The 26,465-nt window shown below is 42.5% G+C and overlaps 1 protein-coding gene across 1 annotated transcript in view; it reads left to right on the forward strand.

Annotated features, from left to right (window-relative positions):
* Nucleotides 1-26,465, forward strand: part of spire2 (spire-type actin nucleation factor 2) — a 140,220-nt gene that overhangs the window by 112,735 nt on the left and 1,020 nt on the right. Inside the window, exons 10-14 of the mRNA XM_077211340.1 lie at nt 20,487-20,611; nt 20,835-20,972; nt 21,073-21,140; nt 21,279-21,306; nt 23,985-24,076. Of these exons, the coding sequence (XP_077067455.1) occupies nt 20,487-20,611; nt 20,835-20,972; nt 21,073-21,140; nt 21,279-21,306; nt 23,985-24,076 (451 nt within the window). The remainder of the gene's footprint in view (nt 1-20,486; nt 20,612-20,834; nt 20,973-21,072; nt 21,141-21,278; nt 21,307-23,984; nt 24,077-26,465) is intronic.

Consider the following 26,465-nt stretch of genomic DNA (forward strand, 5'->3'; position numbering starts at 1 on the left):
GAATCCAACTCCACAGGGGAGAGTTTGCTCTTTTCCCAGTTGACCTGAAGACCCAACTGGCTGAGGTGCCTGAGCACTAGGTCCCTGTGTTCGCATAGCTGATCTCGAGAGTGTGCTAGTATGAGCCAGTCGTCGAGATAGTTGAGGATGCGAGCGCCCTGTTCTCTCATGGGAACAAGGGCCCCCACCGTGAATTTCGTGAAGACACGGGGGGACAGGGACAGCTCGAAGGGTAGGACCTTTTACTGATATGCTCGACTCTCGAACGCAAAGCGCAGGAATGGCCTGTGTCGAGGAAGAATCGAGACATGAAAGTATGCGTCCTTCAGGTCGATCGCTGCAAACCAATCCTGGGGACGGATGCATTCGAAAATGCGTCTCTGCGTGAGCATTTTGAACGGTAGATTGTGGAGGCTCCGATTCAAAACTCGCAGATCCAAGATCGGTCGTAACCCACCACCTTTCTTGGGTACAATGAAGTAGGGACTGTAGTGCCCTGACCTCATATCGGCTGGAGGGACCGGCTCTATCACATCCTTCGCCAGTAGGACTGCGATCTCCGCACGCAAGACATGGGCATCGGCTGCTCTCACTGTAGTGGAGTGGATGACCCGAAACTTTGGGGGACGCCGGGCGAACTGAATCGCATAGCCGAGCCTGATGGTTCGAATGAGCCAGCGAGACGGACTGGGGAGCGCTAACCAGGCTCGCAGAGACCGTACAAGCGGGACCAAAGGGACCGTCGGCGTACCCGTAGTGGGGCAGCGAGGTGGAACACAGGGATGCGGCTCGGGAGGCTCTCTCTGGGAGGCGTCCCGTAGCGGGGTCTGAGTGTGCTGTGCAGCACTTACCTGGTTCCACAGGGCAGGAGATGCGGGAGGCGGCTCGGTGGCGTTCTCGGACCGTACACAGCTGCCGGTTGGCGAAAGAAGAGGCGGATGAGAGTGGTGAGGATTCCAACCCCCCACTGCTCTCCGGGTCTTCTTCGGACCTGGAGATGATAGAAACTGCTCTTTTATTGAGAATTTGGGTACCGCTGGTTTTAAGGCCAGTGGCGGAACACAAACAAAATGAAACAAAGGATTTACCACCCGACCCTCTTCCGGGGGAGGGAGCGATGCAGTCATCGTCTCCTGGAGAGCAGTCCCTTCCATCTCTGGGTCGCCCGTCCTAGGGCCGCTTACCCTTGGCTTTGCCGCCCCTCTTGTTGCCGCCCCTCTTGCCGCCCAAAGTTGCATAGCAACGGCCCGTTCCACTGGCGGGATACGCGTGTATCCCTTAGCTGCCCCGCCATCAAGGGTGGTGAGGGAGGAGGAGCCACCGAGACGGTTTCTGGTCTTACCAGCCGTGAAAACGCCCGCTGAGCGCTTTAATCGCGCACCTTACCAGCCGTGAAAACGGCCGTTGAGCACTTTAACCGCGAACCTTACCAGCCGTGAAAACAGCTTTTTTGTTTGCTTAGTTTTAAAACAACAAACAAAGAAGAGAGAGAGAGAAGAGAAAAGACCGCTCGCGCTGCTGTGTCGTCACGCACGCACCAAAGTGGAGAGATCCAGAAGAGGCTTGCTTTCAAATTCACTCTGTTCAGCATACGAAGTGCTTGGCTCCGAAGCAAAAAGCTAGTGTGCAATCGCACCAGCTGCTTGTTAAATACCCGCGCTGCGAGGCTGCACAGCTGTTGCAAATGATTGCACGCCAATGTGTATTGGCTTGTTTTAGTTTCACTCGAAGTAGATTGGCCTCTCTAGCGAGATTCCTATTGGTCAGTCATGACCTACATTGTAGTGACTGACCGATAGGGAACCTGTGTTAGTGAGCACTTCTCCTTAGCCATTGAAGACGAGTGGACCAACATTCCACAGGCCACAATAAACAACGTGATCAACTCTATGCGAAGGAGATGTGTTGCACTGCGTGGGGCAAATGGTTGTCACATCAGATACTGACTGGTTTTCCCAATAAAGTAAAACGGCACATTTTAGAGTGGCCTTTTATTGTGGCCAGCCTAAGGCACACCTGTGCAATAATCATGCTGTCTAATCAGTATCTTGATATGCCACACCTGTGAGGTGGATGGATTATCTCAGCAAAGGAGAAGTACTCACTAACAGATTTAGACAGATTTGTGAACAATATTTGAGAGAAATGGGCCTTTTGTGTACATAGAAAAAGTCTTAGATCTTTGAGTTCAGCTCATGAAAAATGGAGGCAAAAACAAAAGTGTTGCATTTATCATTTTGTTCAGTGTACTTAACAATTAGTAAAAGGTCATGTGCCTCAACAAGTAGAGTCATGACATAATGACACCTGCAAATCATTAGCTAATGATTAATTAAAGGAGACAGTTAGAAGTTGAAATACATGGTTAATTGTGGTAATTAACATTAATTTACACGATTAGTTAATACAATATTTTATTAAGGAATTAATACATTATGACACATTTAATTAATAACAATTCATATGTTTCTGAATTAAATGATCATATAGAATCTTTTTTAGTTGCTGATGCAATAATAATTAATTAATGGTTTAGTTCTTCATGAGTCATACATTAACACATGATTATTAGTTAAGCATGAATTAATGCATATATTAGTGCACCCGTATCGTAAAGTTTAACCAAGCAAATGGATCGCAGCAATTCACAGAAACATCTAGCTGGGAAACGTGGATTTGCAGTTATCATTTTGTGTCAATATGTTGAATTTTGGGGTAAAATAAATTATACCCTATATATTGTAGTCATCCTCATTTATATAGCGCTTTTAACAATGTAGATTGTTTCAATGAAAAATGTTTTTTTCCAGCTAAAGTTAGTTTTGACTGATTCACTTCCGTTTAAATGATCATTTGTTATTAAATTAGGGGCCGCTAAGACGACACCATTCTCTCTAAACAGACTTTAAACGTGAACCTGTGATAGACGCTGATGGCGTTCACATACGCATTAAGAATTGATTCTATAGTTATGTGTGTTTAAATATATGTGCGCAGGTTTTTAATTCCTTACAAACCATTCCTAAACAAACTACTTGTCTTGTCTATAAATTTTGATGCAGAATTTTATTTTATCTTATTACTTTGGGTAGGTACGCGAACCAAAAAAATTCCACAACGCTTTATCTGTAGAGTGGTATAGGGATCCTCCATAGGGAGAGGCTAGTTGGCACTTCAGCACTGCATTGTCATCGGGTCCAGGCGAAAGTCCTTCGTCAGATCTGGAAACGGCCTGGATCCGGCAGGCTGTGGGAAAACCTCGGGATAAACAAAGACACTAAAATTAGCGTAGATGCCATTCTTCTTATGATGTAACGAGTACATCAGGATTTAAGGGAAGTGTTCCCAGTTCCGGCTGACCTAATCTATGCAGCCTAATATTGAATTATAGGAGTCTATAGAGGTGTTATGTGAATGCTAGGTCAAAGAGATGTGTTTTTAGTCTAGCTTTGAACTGACAGACTGTGTCTGCTTCCCGGACAATGTTAGGAAGATTGTTCCAAAGTTTTGGTACTAAATAGGAAAAGGATTTACCGCCAGCGGTCGATTTAGATATTCTAGGTATTATCAACTGGCCGGAGTTTTGAGATTGCAATAGACGGGAAGGACTATAATGCGTTAAGAGCTCGCTAAAGTACTGGGGAGCTAAACCATTTAGTGCTTTGTAAGTAATCAGCAATATTTTAAAATGTATACAATGTTTAATAGGGAGCCAATGCAGTGTTGACAGAACCGGGCTAATATGGTCATACTTCCTGGTTCTGGTAAGAACTCTAGCGGCTGCGTTTTGAACTAGCTGTAGTTTGTTTATTAAGCGTGCAGGGCAACCACCCAGTAGAGCATTACAATAATCTAGCCTTGATGTCATGAACGCAGGAACTAGTTGTTCCGCATTTGTCAATGAGAGCATATGACGTAATTTAGAAGAATTTTTAAGATGGAAAAATGCGGTTTTACAGACACTAGACACGTGACTTTCAAATGAAAGATTGGTATCAAAGAGCACACCCAGGTTCCTAACTGACGACGAAGACTTATTAGAGCAGCCATCAAGTGTTAGACGGTATCTAGGTTATTACGTGTGGACGTTTTTTGTCCAATAATTAGAATCTCTGTTTTTTCAGAATTTAGTAGTAGGAAATTACTAGTCATCCAATTTTTGATATCAACTATGCATTCTGATAATTTTGTGAATTTGTGAGTTTCGTTAGGTTTGGAAGAAATATAGAGCTGAGTATCATCAGCATAACAGTGAAAGCTAATTCCATGTTTCCTAATGATATCTCCTAAAGGTAGCATGTACAGAGTGAACAACAGCGGTCCTAGTACTGAGCCTTGTGGTACGCCATACTGAACTTGTGATCGATAAGACATCTCTTCATTTACTGTAAATATGATAAATGATAAATTTGATTTAAACCATGCTAATGCAATTCCACTAATGCCAACATAGTTTTCTAGTCTATTTAAGAGAATGTTGTGGTCAATGGTGTCAAATGCAGCACTAAGATCAAGTAACACAAATAGAAAGATACAACCACGATTGGATGATAAGAGCAAATCATTTGTGACTCTAATGAGAGCTGTCTCAGTGCTATGGTGCGGTCTAAATCCTGACTGGAAATCCTCGCAGATACCATTTCTTTCAAGAAAGGAACACAGTTGTGAGGATACTGCTTTTTCTAATATCTTTGATAGAAAAGGTAGATTTGAGATCGGCCTGTAATTGACTAATTCTGTAGGATCAAGTTGCGTTTTTTTAACAAGCGGTTTAATCATAGCCAGCTTAAAGGTTTTTGGTACGTATCCTAGAGACAAAGACGAATTAATGATGTTAAGAAGAGGATCTATGACTTCTGGAAGCATCTCTTTCAGTAGTTTAGTCGGTATAGGGTCTAACATACATGTTGTCGATTTAGATGAATTAACGAGTTTGCACAATTCTTCCTCTCCTATGACAACAAATGAATCAAATTTTACCTCAGGCTATAATGCACTCCCTGATGTAATGCTGTAGTAGACGGTTGCATAGTTATAATTTTGTCCCTAATATTATCAATCTTATAAGTGAAGAAGTTCATAAAGTCATTACTGCTGTGTTTCTTGGAAACTTCTGGGCTTGAAGCTTTATTTTTCATTAGTGTAGCCACTTTTTCAAATAAATACCTTGGATTATGTTTATTTTCTTTTAATAGGGTTGAAAAATAAGCAGATCTAGCAGCTTTTAAAGCCTCTCTGTAAGCAATCGAGCTCTCCTTCCATGAAATCTGAAATACCTCTAGTTTTGTTTTCTTCCAGTTGCGCTCCATTTTTCTGGCTGCTCTCTTAAGGGCCCGGGTGTGCTCGTTGTACCACGGCGTTGGAGTATTTTCTTTAATCTTCTTTAAGCGCAACGGAGCAACTGTGTCTAAAGTGCTGGAAAGGAGAGAGTTAAAAGTTTCTGTTGCAATATCAAGTTCTTCTAAGCTATCTGGGATGCTGAGACGATGAAACTGATTAGGAAGATTATTGATAAAGCAATCTTTAGTGGCAGAAGTGATAGGTCTAACATACTTGTAACATACAGCCTTGGCTAAATGTAATTTACATGAGAATAGATAATGATCTGAGATGTCGTCGCTCTGCTGCAGAATTTCAACAGCATCAACATTGATTCCATGTGATAATATTAGATCTAGAATATGATTACGACAATGAGTAGGTCCTGACACGTGTTGTCTAACTCCAATAGAGTTAAGAATGTCTTTAAATGCCAATCCCATTGCATCTTTTCCATTATCTACATGTATATTAAAATCACCAACAATTAGGACTTTATCTGCAGTCAATACTAATTCTGATATAAAGTCAGCAAATTCTTTGATAAAATCTTTATGGTGCCCTGGTGGCCTGTATAAAGTTGCCAGCAGAATTCTCAAACTTGATTTATCGTTTACATTATATATTTTTACATTAAGCACCAACACTTCAAAAGAAGTATATTTAAAACTAGATTTTTTAGTGGTTTTGAAAATATTACTATAAATTACAGCAACACCTCCCCCTTTGCCTTTCATGCGAGGTTCATGTTTATAACAGTAATCATGGGGGGTGGACTCATTTAAAGTAATGTAATCGTCTGGTTTTAGCCAGGTTTCTGTCATACACAGCACAACTAGGTTATAATCTGAAATCATATCATTAACTATGAGCGCTTTTGAAGTAAGGGATCGAATATTCAGCAACCCAAGCTTTATCGTTTGCTCATCTGTATTATATCTATTTTTTATTTGTTGAATATCAATTTTTAACCTTAGATCTGTTTGGACGTTTTTTGGATTTCCAAATTTTATTGATATATATTGTATTAACAACTCTTCAATTAAATATTCACCATCTCATATTCTGCATTACTGGATGTTTTTAAATAAACACTGACCAAAATATATAAGTTTTAGGGCTGGATGATATGATGATTATAACATTGATATTTAAGTGATCACATGGATTTAGACCTACCTATATTGTGTATATATATGTATATAAAGCGTTCACAGGCAAATTTGCTGTATGTATTTCCCCGGTGTCAAAATCAGGGTCATATAAATGTCAGGAAACATGCTTCCTGGCTGCATGTCAAAATGGGGACAAAATGAGATCCCGTCCTATATTCTTTCTCGTTTGAGAAGCCTCTAGACTCGACTCGGATAGGGCCTATAAGTCACAATAGGGAAGAAACAACAATCACAAATGTTTCATGCTGCATTTAAACCTGGATAATAGAATTTTAACATTTAAATATTTTAACATTCAAATATTGACACACAATAAGGTTTAAAAAAAAGTTTGTTAACACAAACTTCTCAAGACTTGAGAAGGCCTAGCCATAAAGTAATTTTCAAGGCTTGACGTTCAAAAGTTTTAAGTAGTTTTAAAAGCGTGAATTTAAAAGCCATGTAGCTATCATTTATGTTCAGTTAGTTTCCTGTCATGATGTCTAGTTTGTATTCATTCATCACATGTGTTTCTTTGTCTGTGTTTGCCGCCACTGATCAGTTAGCATGGAAACTAACACTTATCATCACTGCTGTTCATCTTTTAGTTAATCATCACCGCGTATTTTAAGTTCCTACCTTTGTTCTGTTCATTGTCCAGTATTGTTCGTGTTTGCACACTGTCTCGCATGTTGGCTGTCTATCCTTACTTAAATAAACCTTGTATTATATTCTCATCATCTTCATCTTCCATTGGATTTAGCGTTACAGAATACCGGACCAATTAAATTGGGATTACTCCATGAAATTCGCTGCAGTGCCTCAGAAGAGCCACAATTTTTTTATCTTTTCAGAGGAGTTTTGCAGTCTCACTATCCCCTGCCCTTTTGATGACTTGGTCCCCTGTTCTGGATCGGAGCAAATTACCATCACCCCGTTGACACCTATGTACTGTACTGACGCATCAGCCAGAACCCAAGGAGAAGAGGACAGCGCTGACCCACGCCCCTGAAGTGGAGCTCCACAGGGAGTCTAACCAGGGGTGAGAGCCCGCGACATTAGCAGACGAGGGGGTAGTGATAGCGGAAAATGATAGACTTCAATCAGGAAGAACTGACCCCCACCCTTTTCCCCCCTTCATCGTTTTTTCTGGACAGCACTAAGGACTGAATGAACTATGATCTCTTCACTTCATCGATCTGCATGGACTGTGTTATCCTTACCGGGGTTCTGTCAAGTTTTGTGGCACCGCGAAGCTCAACCAGTCCTCCAGCTCCGCCGCTGCCGGAGGTCTACAGCCCTGTGCTGGCTCTGGGGAGTCCCTGTGACATTGAGCCGCAGGTCGTGCATCCCCCTGCAGTGCCAGTGCCAAAGGATCCTGTGGCTACGCCTCCGGCCTTTGATCTCTTTGGTCCATCTCCGCCTGACGACCTATCGGCTTTGCTGTGGCTCCTCCCACCTTCGGCTCCACGGGAGACCCTCGTCCTGCTGGCTCTTCCATGGTCAGTCGCCACTCTACTTACACCATAGACATACAGGCCATCCGCTGCGCTCCGTCTCTCCACTGCTACCTTCCCCTCGACGTCGCCTCTGTCCTCCATCTCACCGGCTCCACCTTAGCCCTTGTGTACTCTGGCTCCGCTTTCAAAGTTTGTCGCTGCGGAATCACCTTGGTCTCCAGTGCCAGTGATGTCGCTTTCCATCGGCTCTCCGTCTGTGCCTGTGGATCCATCAGGCCTTGAGACGAAGAACCATATAGGTTCATATTTTCAAATTTTGAATAATATATATTTTTTAATTTACACTGTGAATATTATATTATAGATTTTTATTTTACTTGAAGATAGAAAACGTCTCGGTTACGTATGTAACCCTCGTTCCCTGAGTAGGGAACGGAGACGTTACGTCGGATGACGACGAATGGGGTTTCGCTTAGAAAGCCTATCAAATTCGAGTATTACAAAACGAGCCAATGGCAGAGAAATGCCATGGGTCTGCGGAATTTGCATGGCGTAACTCCGCCCCACCTCGTGGGTATAAAAGGAGGAAGCCGGCAACATGCAGATATGTTTCTTCGCTGAGGAGCCAAGACTGAGCTCAGGCGATCCCCGCGGTACAGCGGAAAGTGGCGGGCAGACGTAACGTCTCCATTCCCTACTCAGGGAACGAGGGTTACATACGTAACCGAGACGTTCCCTTTCGTTGTCACTCCGAGTTACGTCGGATGACGACGAATGGGGTTACCAGTCTAATCACGCCACCTTCTCGGCTGTCTTTCAGTGCCCTGCGTAAATCTGAGATTCCTGTCGTGAGACTGGCACGGACGAAGGACTCCTATTTAGCACAGGAATACCAAGGTACACTGGGGAGCATATCCCATAGCTTAGAGGAAATATACAATTATTGCCAACCCAGAGGGGGGGGACTTAGAAAGTACACATATGACCCTGAGGGATGCATATGGAGAACACTGTGGTGTCCAGCCGCAGCTGGAATATTTCAACCCCAGGGGTGGCAAGGTGGCTTGCCAAGGGAAAGACACATGCTCCGAGAGGCTTACAGTGGAAATACACATGTGGGGGTCGCTCAGGGGAGGGACCATGCACACGGGAGGCACCTAGCCGACGCAAAGGCAATAGACACTGGCGCTAACGTCAGGAGTGCTGGAGGAACTCAGGGCTTTCGGAGAAGCTCACCTGAGGAGAATATCGCACGTATCCAGTCCGTGGAGTGGAATGGCGAGCAGGCGAAGACACCTGAGCGGGTCCAGTACTAGCTGGTTGAAGCGAGTACATGAGAGGACACTGGCTCCACTCGGAGATTGTAGAATCTGGCAAATGTGTTAGGTTTCGCCCAGCCTGCAGCTCTGCAGATGTCTGTTAGCGAGGCGCCATGCGCTAGAGCCCAAGAGGATGCCACACTCCGGGTGGAGTGGGCAGTCACACCAAGGGGGCACGGTCGACCTGGCTGCTGGTATGCCAAAGCAATGGCGTCCACTATCCAGTGAGACAACCTTTGCTTGGAGAGAGCCTTTCCCTTCAGCTTCCCACCATAACAGACAAAGAGCTGGTCTGAGGTCCTGAAACACTGCGTCCTGTCTACATAGGCGCGGAGAGCGCGTACTGGACAGAGCAGTGCCAAGGCTGGGTCTGCCTCCTCCGGGGGCAGCGCTTGCAGGTTCACCACCTGGTCCCGGAAGGGAGTGGTAGGAACCTTGGGCACATATCCAGGCCGGGGTCTCAGGATCACGTGAGAGTAAGCCAGCCCGAATTCCAGGCACGCTTCGTCAACGGAGAATGCATGCAGGTCCCCTACCCTCTTGATGGAGGCCAATGCAACCAGGAGCGCTGTCTTCATAGACAGGAACTTAAGCTCCACTGATTGCAACGGCTCAAAGGTAGCACTCTGCAGGGCAGTTAGAACCACTGAGAGGTCCCAAGAGGGAACGAGAGGAGGGCGAGGAGGATTCAGTCTCCTCGCTCCTCTCAGGAACCTGACGATCAGGTCGTGCTTTCCAACAGACTTACCTTCGACCGGGTCATGGTGTGCGGCAATAGCGGCAACATAGACTTTCAGGGTGGAGGAAGACAGCCTTCGCTCCAGCCTATCTTGAAGGAATGAAAGCACGACACTAATCGAACATCTCCGGGGGTCTTCTCGGTGAGAAGAGCACCAGTTTACGAAGAGGTTCCACTTCAACGCATAGACGTGTCTTGCAGGGTGGGAATTATGTAATTTTAGGGGCAAGGCCATTTGGCCTCCACCTTTTCTTTTTTTTTAGGGGCACCAAGGCCATATGACAGGGCACAAAGGCCATTGAGTACAATTCGATGGTTTTCCCATTCAGATTGATACCATAACATCCTAATTTGGAATAAGACATGGATTATAACTTTTTTTTCATAAAAAATAAATGTTTTACCTTCTGTGATCTGATTTGGCTTCAGATAAAAAAAAATCAGACAGAAAATATAATGTTTTATGTATAATCAGGCATGAAAATGGTTCAGGGGTGAAAAAGGTGAGAAGGATATTACCCCTCTAGGGAGGTCCGGGGGGCATGCTCCCACGTAAGAAAATTTTATATATACCATATTTTAAAGCATCAATCTGATGCATTTTTAGATGCATTTTTTTGCATACCAGCGCAGTTAAAAAAAATCAAATAGAATTTCTATAACTGTGTTGAACTGATAATCACTCTTTTGTGTGTTAAACACAATCTACTTAATACAGACAACTTCATTATAAAGAAAAACAACAAATAAAAAAAAATATGATCATAACCAATCATGACAAAAATTCTAATATAAAGTGGATAACTCAGCGGTAAAATTTAGTCTAGAAAAATCACAAATGTACAATAATTTTATCAAATCTGAACATTTAGTGAAAAAACATTATTTACTGGGGAACAAATAAGAGACAATAAGTGTAGCACTAAATCTGGTAAAACGTTACACATTGCTCTTTGTATTGTTGTAAAATACATGAATGAAAAACAAGATAAAAATCAGAAAGATCAATTATTTTATATATAGTCTAGGCTACTATAAAATTAAGACATTTTTTTAAATGTATATCACAGCTGTTTAATGAGGCAGCAACATATGATAGATAGGACAGAACAAAAAAGGCTATTAAGAATCTTTCATTGCGCAAAAGTATTATATGATTATGAAAGGATCCAACACAGTGCGGCTCAAAGCGCTTATGCGCATCCCGAGCGCAGAATGATGCGCTTGAAGCAACACAGAGTCACAGCGCGCAGCGCGTCGAGTCCGCATTGAAAGGTTCAAAGCACAAAGGAAAGACATATCGATGCGTAGTGTATTATACAGTATCTATCTATGCAATAGTTTATTGAGCCTTTTCTTTTAACAGTTTTAAATTTCAGTTACTGTGCGCGTGAAGAACAATTATAGCTCCATGCAGTGTTGTGATCTAACAGACACACGATAGAAAGTAACATGATTAAGGTACAGCAATACAGTCCAGCAAGATAGTCATTTTATGCGAAACCATAGAGCTTTATCTACAGATCAAGTATAATAATATTAACATTGAATCATCTTGGAGAGGGTTTCATCTGTAAGCGAACGCGACGCGCTGTTTGAATGCTGAATGGAGAATGACTGACAGTCGCAGCGGAGGGAAAAGTTTTCGTGAACTTGAATTTAATGACTTAAATTTCTATCTCACATCATAGGCTACTATAGTATGGCTTCATATAGTATACCATTCTATTCAATTCAATAAAATATTATTCCTGTTAATAGAAATCTGATGTAAACTGAGAATATATAAATATTTCTCCAAATCTGCACACTTCTGAGCTAAAAGCCGTGAGTGACGTTGTTTTGTGAATCGCTGTCATGACGACAGCACATGAGTTTTTTATGAATGGGAACGCGATGGGAAAAAACAAACGCTTCAGTGCGCCGACGCACTGGTTATGACACTGCACCTGCGCGAATCCACGAACTAATTGAAGTTCAGAGACTACTTGGGTGGCCCACTATGCCACACTGGCGCTTTATACATGGAACTTGGACAGGGCCAGGGCACACAGGCCACTGGCCCACCGGTTTTCTTGGGGACAATGAAGTACGGGCTGTAGAAGCCGGTCCTCATCTCGGCCGGATGGACGGTCTCGATCGCACCCTTCGCCAGCAGGGTGGCGATCTCTGCTCTCATGATAGGGGCGTTGCCACCGACCAAAGTGGAGCGGACTCCCCTGAAGCGGGGAGGAGACCGCGCGAACTGAATCGCGTAGCCGAGCCTGATCGTCCGCGCGACCCAGCGGGACAGGAGTTCCCCTCTAGCCAGGCTCCCAAGAACTGTACCAGCAGGGTCATACGGACCACAGACTTCCCACCGATGGTGCAGCAGGGCGGAATGACTGGCCCGGACGTGGACAGCATAGCGGCCCGGTGTGGGGGCACAGTCATTAACCGCGCCCTGACAGAGGAGACCAGGGAAGGAAGAACGTTCCACGGGGGTCTGCTCTGCCAGGGGGCTGGCGAAAGAGGCGGAAGAGAGCGGCACAGTCCGGGGACGGGCGCACTGTCAACCGGCTCTGGGACAGAGGGGGACGAGGGGTGCACGGCTCGGGGGCGGCGCACCGTGTCGTCCGAGAACTCTGTGTGCTCAGGGATGGAAATGTTACTTCTTTCTTTAATCACATTAGGGTGCTGCCCACCCGTGGGTGAGCAGCGGGGAGTGGAGAACAAAAGATTCTCCCCCGGCCCTCCACCGGGGGAAGGAGTGGTCCTGCTACCATCTCCTGAGAAGTAACCTTCAACGTCCCTGAGCAGCCCGTCTCAGGAGCGCCGCTTGGCCCGGCGTTTAGCGGGGGGCGGGGCTGGAGTGTGCACACCTGCAGAGTGGCCATGGCATGCACAGAGGCAGCCGCCTGTCCCGCCGCTCTGAAGGACTTCGGCACTAGGGTAGACGAGAACCTACAGACTTTGGATGGGTGCTTAGGCTCGCCGCGAGAAGAAGCACTCTGAGGACACAGCTGCATCGCAACAGAGCGCTCAACCGGGGGGAGCCCAGTGTACCCACGGGCGGCTGCCCCATGGAGGGGAGGAAAGGCGGATGAAACCAACGAGCGGTCACGGGAAGACATGGGAGTCTTCCAGGACTTCGAGATTTCATCATGCACGTCCGGGAAGAAAGGTATTGGGGCAGGCTGAGGACAGGAAGCCGCAGCTGCACCCAAAAACCAATCGTCCGCCCGGGAAAGCATGGCCGTCATCTCTGGATCGGACTGAGCCACAGCCGTATTCACACCCGGGGGTGGCAGCTGTGACGAGTCGTCACTTCCAGACGAATCAGACCCTCCTTGTGATGCTGCGATTGACATCGCATCTTCCTCTGGAGCGCCAAAGGACACCCGTGGGACCTCAAAGGACGGTCCCACGGGGATCCCCTGAACGCTCGCGGATTGCAACACTGGAGAAGGTGCTGCGGGGCACGGACGAATAGTCGGCGCTTTGTTCCACACAGTCACCCTCAGATCACCCTGGCCACCAGCCGAAGTAGGGCCTCTCGAGGAGGCGCTAGATCGGGGTGTGGATGAGGGGACTCTCACTCTTGCGAGATCATTGAGTCTCGATCTAAGTGTTGCGATGGTCATGTTCCCACAGAAAGAACATGACTCATCCACGAGCGCTGCTCTAGCGTGATTAAAGCCCAAACACACCAAGCAGCGCTCGTGCCCATCAGAGTCAGACACCAGCCGACCGCAACCAGAAGTGCACGGGCGAGGCATCTTTAAAAAGACGTGCCGCGTGCAAGCTCTTTTTGTGAAAGAAACTCAGTGCTGAAGCGCCCGCGGAGAACACACTCGCTGGCAAACCACGCTCAGATAAGCAGGAAGTGTGCACTCGCCGGGAGATCGCCGTCACACCAACACTGGAGAGTTGCTCGTGTCGTAAGAAGCTGACAATCAGAGATAGCTTAGGGAGTGAAGAATTACACTTGGCTCCGAAGCGAAAACATATCTGCATGTTGCCGGCTTCCTACTTTTATACCCCCGAGGTGGGGCGGAGTTACGCCATGCAAATTCCGCAGACCCATGGCATTTTTCTGCCATTGGCTCGTTTTGTAATACTCGAAGTTGATAGGCTTTCTAAGCGAAACCCCATTCGTCGTCATCCGACGTAACTCGGAGTGACAACGAAAGGGAACAAAAGCTTCCCAATTCTAAAGAGATACGAATTTTCAGTGTCAATATAAAAAATAAAAAATTAGAGTAATTTAGATTTCTGGAATGTGGAAAAACGGTATATGTCCAGTTAATGTGGAATAAAAGTATAAGTCCAATTCATCATATCACTTAAAACCACTGGAGATCTGATTCCTTTATCTTAGTTTTAATAGAGTAACAGAACCTTAAACGGACATTGTGTAGGAATTTCTCCCATCTAGCGGTGAAATTGTATTTTGCGTTCAAACGAATTGTGCTCTCCAGCGCCTCGCTTTTTCAAATGCGTGTTGCATCTACAGTAGCTGTTATGTACCAAAAAGCTATGACAGGATCTAACAGCACTTCGTCGAGTTTTCCTTCTGGTGAACAGGTTTGTTATTTCAAACAAAATGCAACTTGACATAACGAACAACGAATGTTACAGTATGAATAATAACAGTGCAATGCAGCCTTTTAAACTTGCCGGGGCAGTGACAAGCGCCTCTCACTGCTCTGCTCCTCCGTTTCTGCTGCTTTCAGTTACGTGACGCTGGCTCTGAACGAAAACGCGCTGTGGAAACGCGTTGGCCTAGTACTTTTTGACCCTATCTGCTATAATAGTTTTTCAAGATGGCGGAACGACATGGAAGCCTCCGTGGACCTACCCGTCACATGTATATAAAGATAATAAATTATTTGTTTACGAGGATAAGTCAGATCATTGGCAGAGGTATTTGTACACCATTGAGGATATATTTACGAATAAAAATATTGATTTTAGATAATAAAATACCTTAAAAAACTGCACATTGTCCCTTTAAAGAAAATATTAAGCATTTCTTTCTTTCAATTTATTTTTTATTTTTTTTCTAATGTAAATCACAGAACAAATACAGACAATACAGTACGAACAATGAACAATACATAGGCCTACTTACAGTACAGAATTTTTTTTAGTACAAACAATAAACTGTACATACAATAAACAATACATAAAAACAGTAAACAACAAGAATTGTAAACAATACATATTTACAATACAGACATACCTGTACATCATCATTCCATGCTATGGTTCCATACAACCTTTACTAGTTTACCATATACATCTTCCTTTTTTTGTTCCTTTAACTTTTATAATAGTGTAAAAAAACAGACAACCTAAACAACATCGACCTCGCTTAGAGAGCGCATAAATAATCACCCCATTCATTCATTTACTAAATAAATAAATACCTATTTATTTCCCTATTATACAACATAAGGCATACAAGATAACCTACAACTACTATTATGATTAATTTTACACAATATATCCCACCTTACCCTGCACATGATCTACACATACCAGGCTACTCTTCACATTTTAATGTCTCATAAAATGCTTGGGCCTCCGCTGGCATGAAGGCTAGCATTGTCATAAGGTCATGGTGCTTCTCCTTCTTAACGGGCAGATGGTCCTCGTAAGCACGAGTGTACGTGGTGGAGAACAAGGGAGCTGGAGGTGGTTGATTCTTCCTCTGTTTGCTGATAAGCCATGTCTTCCATCCCTCGTAGAGGCTGTGTCTCCCTTTTGTGTGGATACACCATGGATCAGCAGCTGAAATCATGATTCAACAAGAAATTCAATAAAGATTATTCCTTCATGCACATATCCCAAACACTGTTAATCTCACAAACCCAACTCTTTAGTTTTTTACCTGTCACTTTCAACTACATCATGGATGTGATTTGGAAGCCAGGTGGCCGCTTAAGTGTTGCATCAGGGAGCTGCCTGAAGTCTCGGGGACATCGCTGGGGGTGTAGAGTGTGGACACCTTACGCCTCTTCTCCAGTGTGGCAAAGGGACTAGGGGAGCAAAAGATGTTTCTGCCCACTTCAAAAGACAGCTTGCCACCTCGATGGAACCTCTGTGAGTTATGCCCTCATGCAGAGGCACATTGTAGGAGGATCGTCAGTGCCCATCTCCTGGATACAGAGGTTGTAGTTGTCCTGCTGTCGTTGATAGTACATGTTGGAGTTAGTCAGGTTTGTTGTGAACACTACCCCTGCATGTCGATACAAATGACATGGCAGTCATCACTGGCTTTGGCCCACTCTGTGTCAGCCTGCAACTGGGTGTACGCTTTTTCAGCTTTCCGGTGGTGAAGCTCACTCTCGGCTGCAATCTTTGACCTTTCTCCGTCTGTTGTAGCAGCTGTTAATTTTGAGAACAGGGCATCACATTTCGCACAAGTGTCACTTCTTGGCTTCCCAAAACTGAGGTTCTGCTGCTTGAAGATGTCCCTATAGCTCCAGAACTTTGCAGTAGATGTTGGATTGTTTTCCTTGTATAGGCGGTACATGCGGAACAGGTTTAAATCAGGGCTCAGGTACTCCCTCTCCACATCTCGCTTCATCCGTGAGTAGTGGTTCGGTTGGCGTGGGAAGCTCAAGATATGCTCTCTTATCCCCTCCCTCACTACAGGATGAATGCTATAAGGCCTAAAAAATAACACAACTCATGAACAAAAGAAATATAATAAACTATGCTGGTCTGTTTTGCACAATTGCATTGTTTCTGTGACAATAAATGTATAATTCTAACATAGTTGCTTTCCTCTAAACTATAGGATTTTGTTTTAACACACAATCATTAAGATCCACATGTTGTAATGATACAAAGAATAATCATACATTACATTTGCATAGCACTTTACCTCTGATATCAATCGAAAAAGTGCAAGAATATGTTTCCTGACTGGGCGGCGGTAGTGAGCTGAATCCTAACCATTACCGTACATGCATTACATACTGGCGTTATAGGGTGGCAAGGCGCCCGACGCCCTATAATTCCAGCGTCCATTGCACCATTAGACCAGGGAATGTTGTGGGGCAACTAATGCTGACATTGATGCAGCTTTAAAAACTAACTAGACGAGAGCATGAGGTCCTTCAAGATTTTTTTACAACACTTAGACTAGGCTTGGATAATGACTTACCTGTTCTTATGTTTCCTCTTAAGTCCTCTAATGGAGACCTGACTTTAGCTACATATCTTATGGACAATGTATCTAATTAAAATCATGCAGGTAATAAAAAGTTAACAAACAGAAAACACTAGGCTATATAAAACTTGCCTGTAGGCGACTGTTGGTCAGTTGAAAGACTGACATAAATGTGGGCTTACAAACAGCAAGTCTTTGGCCGTATAAGCAGGGCCAGTGGTACCCACATTTTCCACAAAAAAAGCAAACTTCTCTATTCCTGGGTCCCAAGAGGACCAGTCTGGCGGTGTGTGACCCTGCATAGCCTTACACCCCTCAGCCCCCTCTTGGTCTATGGCCTAAAGCCTTTTCCCTTCTTCGCCTTAAATCGCGGGGGATCAGGAGGCTCTTGTCTAGGCACTGAGAGGTGGCAGCACTAGTGGCGTTCTCAATAGATCCCCATTTCAGTCGATGTCGACTACGTCTGACGTTCTCAACTGAAAGGGAACGTCCTGGTTGCATATGCAACCCACCATTCCCTGAAGGAGGGAACGGAGGACGTAGTCACCTTGCCACTACTGCTGGACCACCGCTGACTCTGGGGGCCGCTGGGCTCCTCAGCGACACTGGTGCTTGCGCCCACTTCCAAGTTTATACCCTTGCTGCGGGGCGGTGCGTGTAATCACGCACACCAATGTTGAATTGGCTTGATTAAATAGTAGTGCGAAGTAGACAGGCTCCGTAGCGTGATCCCCACTTCATTCGACATCGACTACGTCCTCCGTTCCCTCCTTAAAACGTCCCATGAATCCTCATTTTCTCAGCTTTCATTTCGACCCATTCATGACTTGATCCGTTAAACAGTCTAAGCTGTATGAACTGTAGTAACGATAGACGCCCTGTAATATGCTCCCTAACTGTAACCAGCTACATTACAAAGTACTTTCAGTAACTTTCAAAGTATCTTTCAGTCTGGTTCCAGTACAGTTCCCTCTTAACCGAACCCTGTTGAGTTCCTCCACACCCTCCGGCGACGGATGCAGCGTAGCGTCCGAAGCCAGGCCCACCACTCGTAAGCATTGTGGAACCTGTGTTAGGCTGGGTCCACTGCTGACTCCGGGGGCCGCTCGGCTCCTCAGCGAAAACAGCAACTGGTGCGTGCGCCCACTTCCATGTTTATACCCGCACTGTGGGGCGGAGCGTGTAATCACACACGCCAATGTTGAATTGGCTTGATTAAATAGTAGTATGAAGAAGACAGGCTCCCTAGCGTGATCCCCATTTCAGTCGACATCTACTACGTCTTCCGTTCCCTCCTTCAGGGAGCTTAAAACATCCCATGAATCCTCATTTTCTCAGCTTTCATTTCGACCCATTCATGACTTGATCCGCTAAACAGTTTAAGCTGTATGAATTGTAGTAACATTAGATGCCCTGTAATATGCTCCCTAACTGTAACCAGCTACGTTACAAAGTAACTGGCTAGCCAGCTAACATTATCCCGCTAGCTAACGTCAGGGAAATCAAACGCAGTTTAAATGTTTTGATTAATTTCTCCGTGGTTATAAGCAGTACAGCTTTAATTTCAACCCATTCATGACTTGATCTGTTAAACAGAGTGAGCTATATGAACTGTAGTAGACAACGCCCAGTAGCCTACACGCCTCTCTGACTGTAACCGGTAACGTTAGGTAGATACTTTGTACATATACGGTTCTTACACTCACCTCTTTCAGTCGACTTTTTCCTCTTCTCTCCGGTTCACATATGGTTTCCCAGCATCCCTCAAAGACTTCCTTGCTCTGTCCTTCCATTCATGTTTGTTCTCCTTTTTTTGCAGAGGTTTTGCCTATTAATGTCCGCAGCGGACATGAAAGCAACCGGCGTCTCCATTTTTCGTTAGTGGACATAAAAGTTTTTTTCGCGTGAGACTCTTTTAAAGTTTAAAATACAGAGTATTGGCCGCGCGAACACCCCCCCCCCCCCCCCCCCCCCAAGTGCTTCTTTATACAAAGTGGCACACTTACATTCATGTCACATGGTGATCTCATTTTTTTTTTTTTGGACTTATGGTTGTTCGTTGTATCTCTTCAGTTCTCGTCAGCCTCTGCACCGCTGTGGCTCCTCCCTCCCTCTGTGGGTTCTCGGCACTGGCAAGCTCTGAGCTTGTTCTAGCGGATTATCTAAAAAATTTCTGCCAGGGGATCATCGTCATCACTTCACTCCTCTGTCATCTACTTTCACCATCCTTTCACCAGCTCCTCGTCCACCTCCTAAACCCCATCCATCTCTTCCTCTGCCATCTTTTCGTTATGGCACGAGGTCGCGCCTTTCTGGATTGGGGTGTCACATTTATGTTCAGTTAATTTGCTTTCATGACGTCTAGTTTGTTTTCATTCATCACATGTGTTTCTTTGTCTGTGTTTGCTGCCTCTGATCTGTTACCATGGAACCGAACACTAATCATCACAGCTTCTTCGTCTTTTAGTTGATCATCACTGTGTATTTAAGTTCCTCCCTTCATTCTGTTCATTGTCCAGTACTGTTGTAAACACGCTGTCTTGCATGTTGGCTGTTACTGAAATAAACCTTGTATTTTATCCTCATCATTTTCAATTTCCTTTGGACTGAGCGTTACAGTTGCCTCCAATAGATGTTTAAAGGGATGGTTCACACAAAAATGAAAATTCATTAATTATTCATCTTCATGTCATTTCAAACCCGTAAGACCTTCGTTCATCTTTGGAACACAAATTAAGATATTTTTGATGAAATGTGATGGCTCAGGGGCGCGCGTTCACGAGAACACCACAACACAGGAGCTGGCGTTCTGACATATGACCTACAAGCAGAGGAAGACGCACGTGAGGTTACGCATGCATCGTGCTGCTCTTGTGAAGGCGCGTCGGAGACTGTTACGGAAGAGAAGAAATTGTTGAATAAAGTCATTTGTTTTTTTTGCAGCACAAAAAGTATTCTCGTCGCTTCATAAAATTAAGGTTGAACCACTGTAGTCGCATGGACTATTTTAACAATGTCTTTCCTACTTTTCTGGGCCTTCAAAGTGTTAATTAAATAGTTTTCAATGGAGCCCCCCCTGAGCCATTGGATTTCATCAAAAATATCTTCATTTGTGTTCCGAAGATGAACAAAGATCTTACTGGTTTGGAAAAACATGAGGGTAAGTAATTAATGACAGAAACTATCCCTTTAAACTAGAATATTTTAGCATGTTTGAAAACATTGATAGCATGTTTAAGCAGATTTAGCAGATAGACAATATACTGTATATATATAAATATGCCTGACTGTCTTTCTCTCTTCTCCACTTTCTTTTTTTCGTTTTTTCTCCAGCCTCATTTCCTGTGTTTGACAGGATGCCGCAGTCCACCTGTCACTCCTTTAGCTCAGATGACAAAAGCAATGAAGGTGCAGGAAGTGCTGCAGCGTCTCACGGGCTCTCGAGACGTCAGTGGATGGTCAGTGGAATTGGTATTTTGCCCCAGTTATTAAAAGAATTAAGTGGGCAGCATCTGTAACATGCTGTCGATTACCATAGACAATTATTTCCCTTTGTTTCTTTAAACGAACATATTTAACAAAATTTCCCCTATAGTGATCTATTGTAAGTGGACTACATTATTGTAAAATTGTTACAGACTGAAGGACCTGAGTCTTCTTCTTTATCTCTCTCCCACACAGGAGGAATTTTGTCATCCAGTCGACAGTCTGGCCTTAACAGTGGATGAGGTCATCAACGTGCGCCGGATACTTGTCAAGGCTGAGATGGAGAAATACATGCAGAACAAAGAGCTTTTTAATAATCTTAAGAAGGGCAAGGTGTGAATGTCTGCATGATTCATGGATAATTTGAGTAACATCAGTCCAACAGCCAAATGAAAACTGTGTTTTTCTTTCTTTTGTTCATCTTGTTTCTTAGATATGTTGCTGTTGTCGAGTAAAGTTTCCACTGTTTTCATGGCCATCCAGGTGCCTCCTGTGTAAAAGGTCTCAGTTCAATTTTCATAAATATTTAAATTAGATATTATAAATCATAGATAATAACTGGAACAAGTAATATTAACTATTACTATACAAGTCTAATTCACTGTTTTGAACATTCAGTTGTGATTCTTTCTCTTTTAGGTCTGTCTGCAACTGTTGTAGTGCAAAGGTACTAAATATTTATTTAATATAAACCTCATTTAGCTCTATAGTAGCACAAACTCCGCTGCTTTAGGGCTGCTGTCCTGCAGAATGTAACTCCAACCAGCTCCAAAACACCTGCCTGGACGTTTCATCTCAAAGACCTTGATTAGCTGGTTCAGGTGTTTAATTAGGGTTAGAACTGAACTCTGCAGTAGGCGAATCCCAAACAGCATTTGGACCCTGTAGCGGCCCTTCAGCTTTTCAGAAAATAGGCAGAGAGTTTTTGACGGGTGTCTTCAATTTATTATACTAATATACTAATACTTCAAGGGCACTTTGAGAAGGGGCGCCATTTATAGGGGCGTTCCAAAAGAAAGTGAACAACCGAATCCCTTCCACAAGTCCGTTAGCGAAGGGAACAAGAGATGGTCACTTCAAGGAAGTCATTTAATCGTTTATGGTCATGTGACCCAGGGTGACCTCTTGATTAATTTTAAATCTAGTTGGAGTTAACGTATAAACAGAATAATTTAATTTGTTTTGTTGTGATAAATTACAGACATTTTGTCATGCATTTCATATTAAGTTTAAAAAAGTTTCATAGGTAAGAAATGTGTTTAATGCGTTATGTTTAGTGCTTAACTTGTAGAGTTAGGAGCAGATCAGGAACACACACACACACATACACATAAAAGCATATTTTAAAAACTTCATCATAAATGTATATTTATCTGTATCATATTAACAGCAAAAATAAGAAATTCCTGTTGTCTCTGCCTTGCGTTGTCATGGCAACACTCCATGTGAAGCTAATGAGGAAATGATGTGGTCCTTAGTTGCTCCCTACGCCAATTGAGTTCCTAACTACATTGACACGCAAGTGCCCTGCCGTCTCCAAAGTCCCACTTCTGCATAAAGGCTCTGCACTTTGCAGTAAGTAGGGCACAGGGATGGTCATGTTTAGTGTCATCCATATAACAAAGATGTTACTTTACAACCTTGGCCATCCACATATCATAAGTAGTTCTCGCCAAATGATCCTTGGTTCCCTTAGTCCAACTGTTTTTACTTCAGCAAACAGATTTAACATTGGACACTGAAATTTGTTGAGAAAAAAAAAGTCTTATCAGAACTACATGAACTACATAATCGTCAAGTCAATTCGCCTTCATTTATAAAGCACTTTTAACATTATGGATTGTTTCAAAGCAGCTTTACAGTGATAATAGAAAACAGATTGTTTAGGCTTTACCACAGGTCTAGGACAAAGTTATTGTCCAGCTAAAGATAGTCTTGATTGATTCGAAGATCATTAGTTGTTAACTTAGAGGCCGCTAACACGACACCGTTCTAACCCTTAATGCGCTCCGGCCGCCCATCCACACAAAACAGTGCCTGGTGTCTCGAGAATGCAAACCATGAAATAGGTTCGAAAGTGAAAACGATTATCGTGACGGGTAGGTCCACGGAGGGTTCCATGTCGTTCCGCCATCTTGAAAAACTATAATAGCAGAGAGGGTCAAAAAGTACTAGGCCAGCGCGTTTCCACAATGCGTTTTCGTTCAGAGCCAGCGTCACTTGACTGAAAGCAGCAGAAACGGAGGAGCAGAGCAGTGAGAGGAGCTTGTCACTGCCCCGGCAAGTTTTAAAAGGCTACATTGCACTGTTATTATGCATACTGTAACATTCGTTTGTTCGTTCTGTCAAGTTGCAGTTTGTTTGAAATAACAAACCTGTTCACCTGAAGGAAAACTTGACGAAGTGTTATTAGAAGACATCCTGTCATAGCTTTTTGGTACATGACAGCTACCGTAGATGCAACACATATTTGAAAAAGCGAGGCACTGGAGAGCACAATTCGTTTATATGAAAAATACAATTTCACCCCTCGATGGGAGAAATTCCTTCACAATGTCCCTTTAAGCATACAGGGCAACCAGCTAAGCAGAGCATTACAATAATCTAGCCTTGATGTCATGAACGCATTAACTAATTGTTCAACATTTTTCATTTAATTTTCCATGTGACGTAATTTAGATATATTTTTAAGATGAAAAAATGCGGTTTTACTAAACAAGTGACTTCCAAATAAAGGATTGGTATCAAAGAGCACACCCAGGTTCCTAACCAACAACGAAGACTTGACAGAGCAACCATCAAGTGTTAGACAGTATTCTAGTGTAGGATATTTACTGTTAAACATAGGTTCACTAGTATGCTAAACTAATAGCATGACATTGCATTTTCCAGTGGACAACAGTGAGAAAACCCATATTTAATGTGTATGGCTCATATTTTGTTTTAGTCTGTGTATTTTTGATCATGTTTTTTTAGAATGGGACAATGTCATACAATGTTGGCATCTGCCAGTAATACATTCATTTACTCCAAAATATAATAATTGTTTGATTGGATGCACAGCCTTCAATGTCAGCAACAAATTATATCTTTCAAAACTATATACGTTTATTTATTTTGCTAACTTGCTTTTTACATGATTATTGTATTATATGTTACATTCTATTCTATAATAGTTGCATTCTATTCTGTTATTACCTGTCTGCTCTCCCACCATTTGACGACCACAGGCTTCTTGTTTAAAATTGTTTGCTAAACTCTGTTTTCTCAATTAATTCTAATAACACATTATTTCAAACTCAGAAACTCCATGAGTGATTTTGCTTTAATTTGTCCTTTTAACAGATGAAGATTCCCTACAAAAAGATGGCACACATTCCAGTGTACACTGTTGGATTTCACAGCAGTGCTAAGAGTCACAAGAGTGATGTCTATAAGTGAGTAAATATATACTATGTCTAAGTTAAAGGATTACACCCACATTCCACACTGGGAACAGTCTGTGCTCACATCCGGAAAAAAATGTTAACTATGCTTGATTGTTATTCGCCCCACAGTTTAAAACACCAAATAGGCCCATACTTCCAGTAAATATTACAGTAGTCAGGGCTTGTCCAGTTAGCATTTGATGTGGGTTAAAATCAGTTTAACAATCAATACATATTAGCCTGTAGTCGCTTGTGATTACCAGTGTTTTACAAGTAAAATCGACACAACTTTGCATAAGTAGTAGACTTTACTTATGTCGATAGCATTCTGACTCAAACCCTGTCTCCTCCATCACACTCACTAATTAGTGCTCTGTTTGTTTTTTTATTTTTTCAAAGTTGTAAATAAAACAAAGATTATTGTGGTATGTTTTACATGAAAATACAGTTTCAGACTTTCTACTTCAAAGTTTCATGTTTAATTGAATATTTTACTTGCAGTTTCTTTAATTGTTAAATTTCCTAGCAATTTCTGAGTGAAAATTGTTTCTACACCATTTGTTTTTCAGTGTGGTGTTCAGCATGATTATTGCTTTTATTTAGGCTTTGTAAAAGCAATACAAACCCTAAGTAAAATTCCCCTAACCATAATTATTAAATACCTCCTGATTTGTTTGTTCTACCATGAGTAATATGACAAATTGTACATCTAGTGTTGAGGACATGAATGCTATTACTTTTTGAACTAAATCAGACTTACAGTTTATGGTAGTGGATAATAAAAAGGCAGAAAAATCTCATCAATTGAAGGAGGGACCCAAGCTATATCTAGAGGTCAAGAGCGTTATTAGGTGTATTTAGATGTAAAGTGGGCAACTAGTCAAGAAATGTGAAGAAATAAAATTTGCAAGACAAAAATATTTTTAAATGTTCAAAACACTTCTGGCCCAACACAAGGTGGTTCACTAACATTGGATTCAACTTTTATAAAGTGGTTGATCTAGTCATTGGATTTTTTAAAACAAACTCACAACTGTGTATTAGTGTATGTGTATCAAGAGAAGGAGTGTATTTGAATACGTGTCCTTTTGTGATATCACTGGAGCGTTCCAGTGATATCACAAAATGACAAGTATTAAAATACACTCTGTTGTGTACATTGATGCATTTAAAAAAAAAGTGCAAACTGTCTGAATGAAAAGGCTCTGTGCCAGTATTTCGCAGCAGTCCTGATTGGTAAAGGATTATTGCGGGTTCAATATAAGTTAAGCTCAGTCAACATCACTTGTGGCATAATGATAACTACTACAAAAATGAATTTTGTCCTGTCCCTTTTTTAAAAAAAAATACAAAGAAATCTGTAGCGAGGCACTAGAGTAGAAATAAATGAAGCTGATCGGTAAATGTTAAAATACTGTTGTGTTAACATAAAAAAGGTTGGCAAGACAATTTTTTCACTAAAAAATCATGCAAGTTATATCAAATGTTATAACTTCATTGTAACATTGGATATAATTGGATATATTGTTGCAACTTTTGTCTAGTCAAGTCACCTTTATTTCTATAGCACTTTATACAGATTGTATCAAAGCAGCTTTACAGTGATAAACAGGAAAATGATGCATTTGGGCTGTTGTTCAGCTGAAGTCAGTTCAGTGTTGATTCAGTTCCATTGTAAAAGATCATCAATTATTAAATTAGTTGATTTCATCTATAAAGCAGTTCTACACAAAATGATGTCATCATCCAGTTCAGCTCTCATACAACAGCGTCAGTACAGTCAGATCAATAATTTTGTTTAATATTAATGTAATGCCTAATTAACCTAAAACGACCATAACACAACGTCACAGCTCGAATAATACACAAGTTTTAACAGGAATGAATGTAAGGTTGTTGTTTTTTAAAAATAAAATTTTAAGCTTTACAATTTTGCCTTCAAATCTTCCAATATTGTCCACAAGTGCCTCACTGTAACCTTGATTTGTGCTTTTCTTTAAAGCAAAAGGGGTGTCAACTTTTTTGTGTTAATCAACATTATGCCACAAATTCAGATGTAAAATTGAATTTGTTTCATAATTGCTAAACGTTTTACTGTTATTGAACTCAATCAACACTGAACTGTCTTGAGCTGAATAAAGACACCTTTGTCTTCTGTAGAGCTACTTTATAGTTCAATGGAAATAGTTTTATAATTAAAGACTTTTTCAACACTAATACTTTTGGTAACACTTTATTTTTTATAGTGTCCTTGTTACACGTTACATGAAGTTATTTTAGTAATAGCTATGATGCATTATTGCATGTAACTAACCCCAAACCAAACGCTAACACAAACCCTGCAGCAAGTACATAGCAATATTACCCAGTACTTATAAGTATAATTACAATAACAAGG

This window comes from Siphateles boraxobius, unplaced genomic scaffold, assembly GCF_051911475.1.
Source record: "Siphateles boraxobius isolate OS27281-9 unplaced genomic scaffold, OSU_SipBor_1 65, whole genome shotgun sequence".
NCBI lineage: Eukaryota > Metazoa > Chordata > Actinopteri > Cypriniformes > Leuciscidae > Siphateles > Siphateles boraxobius.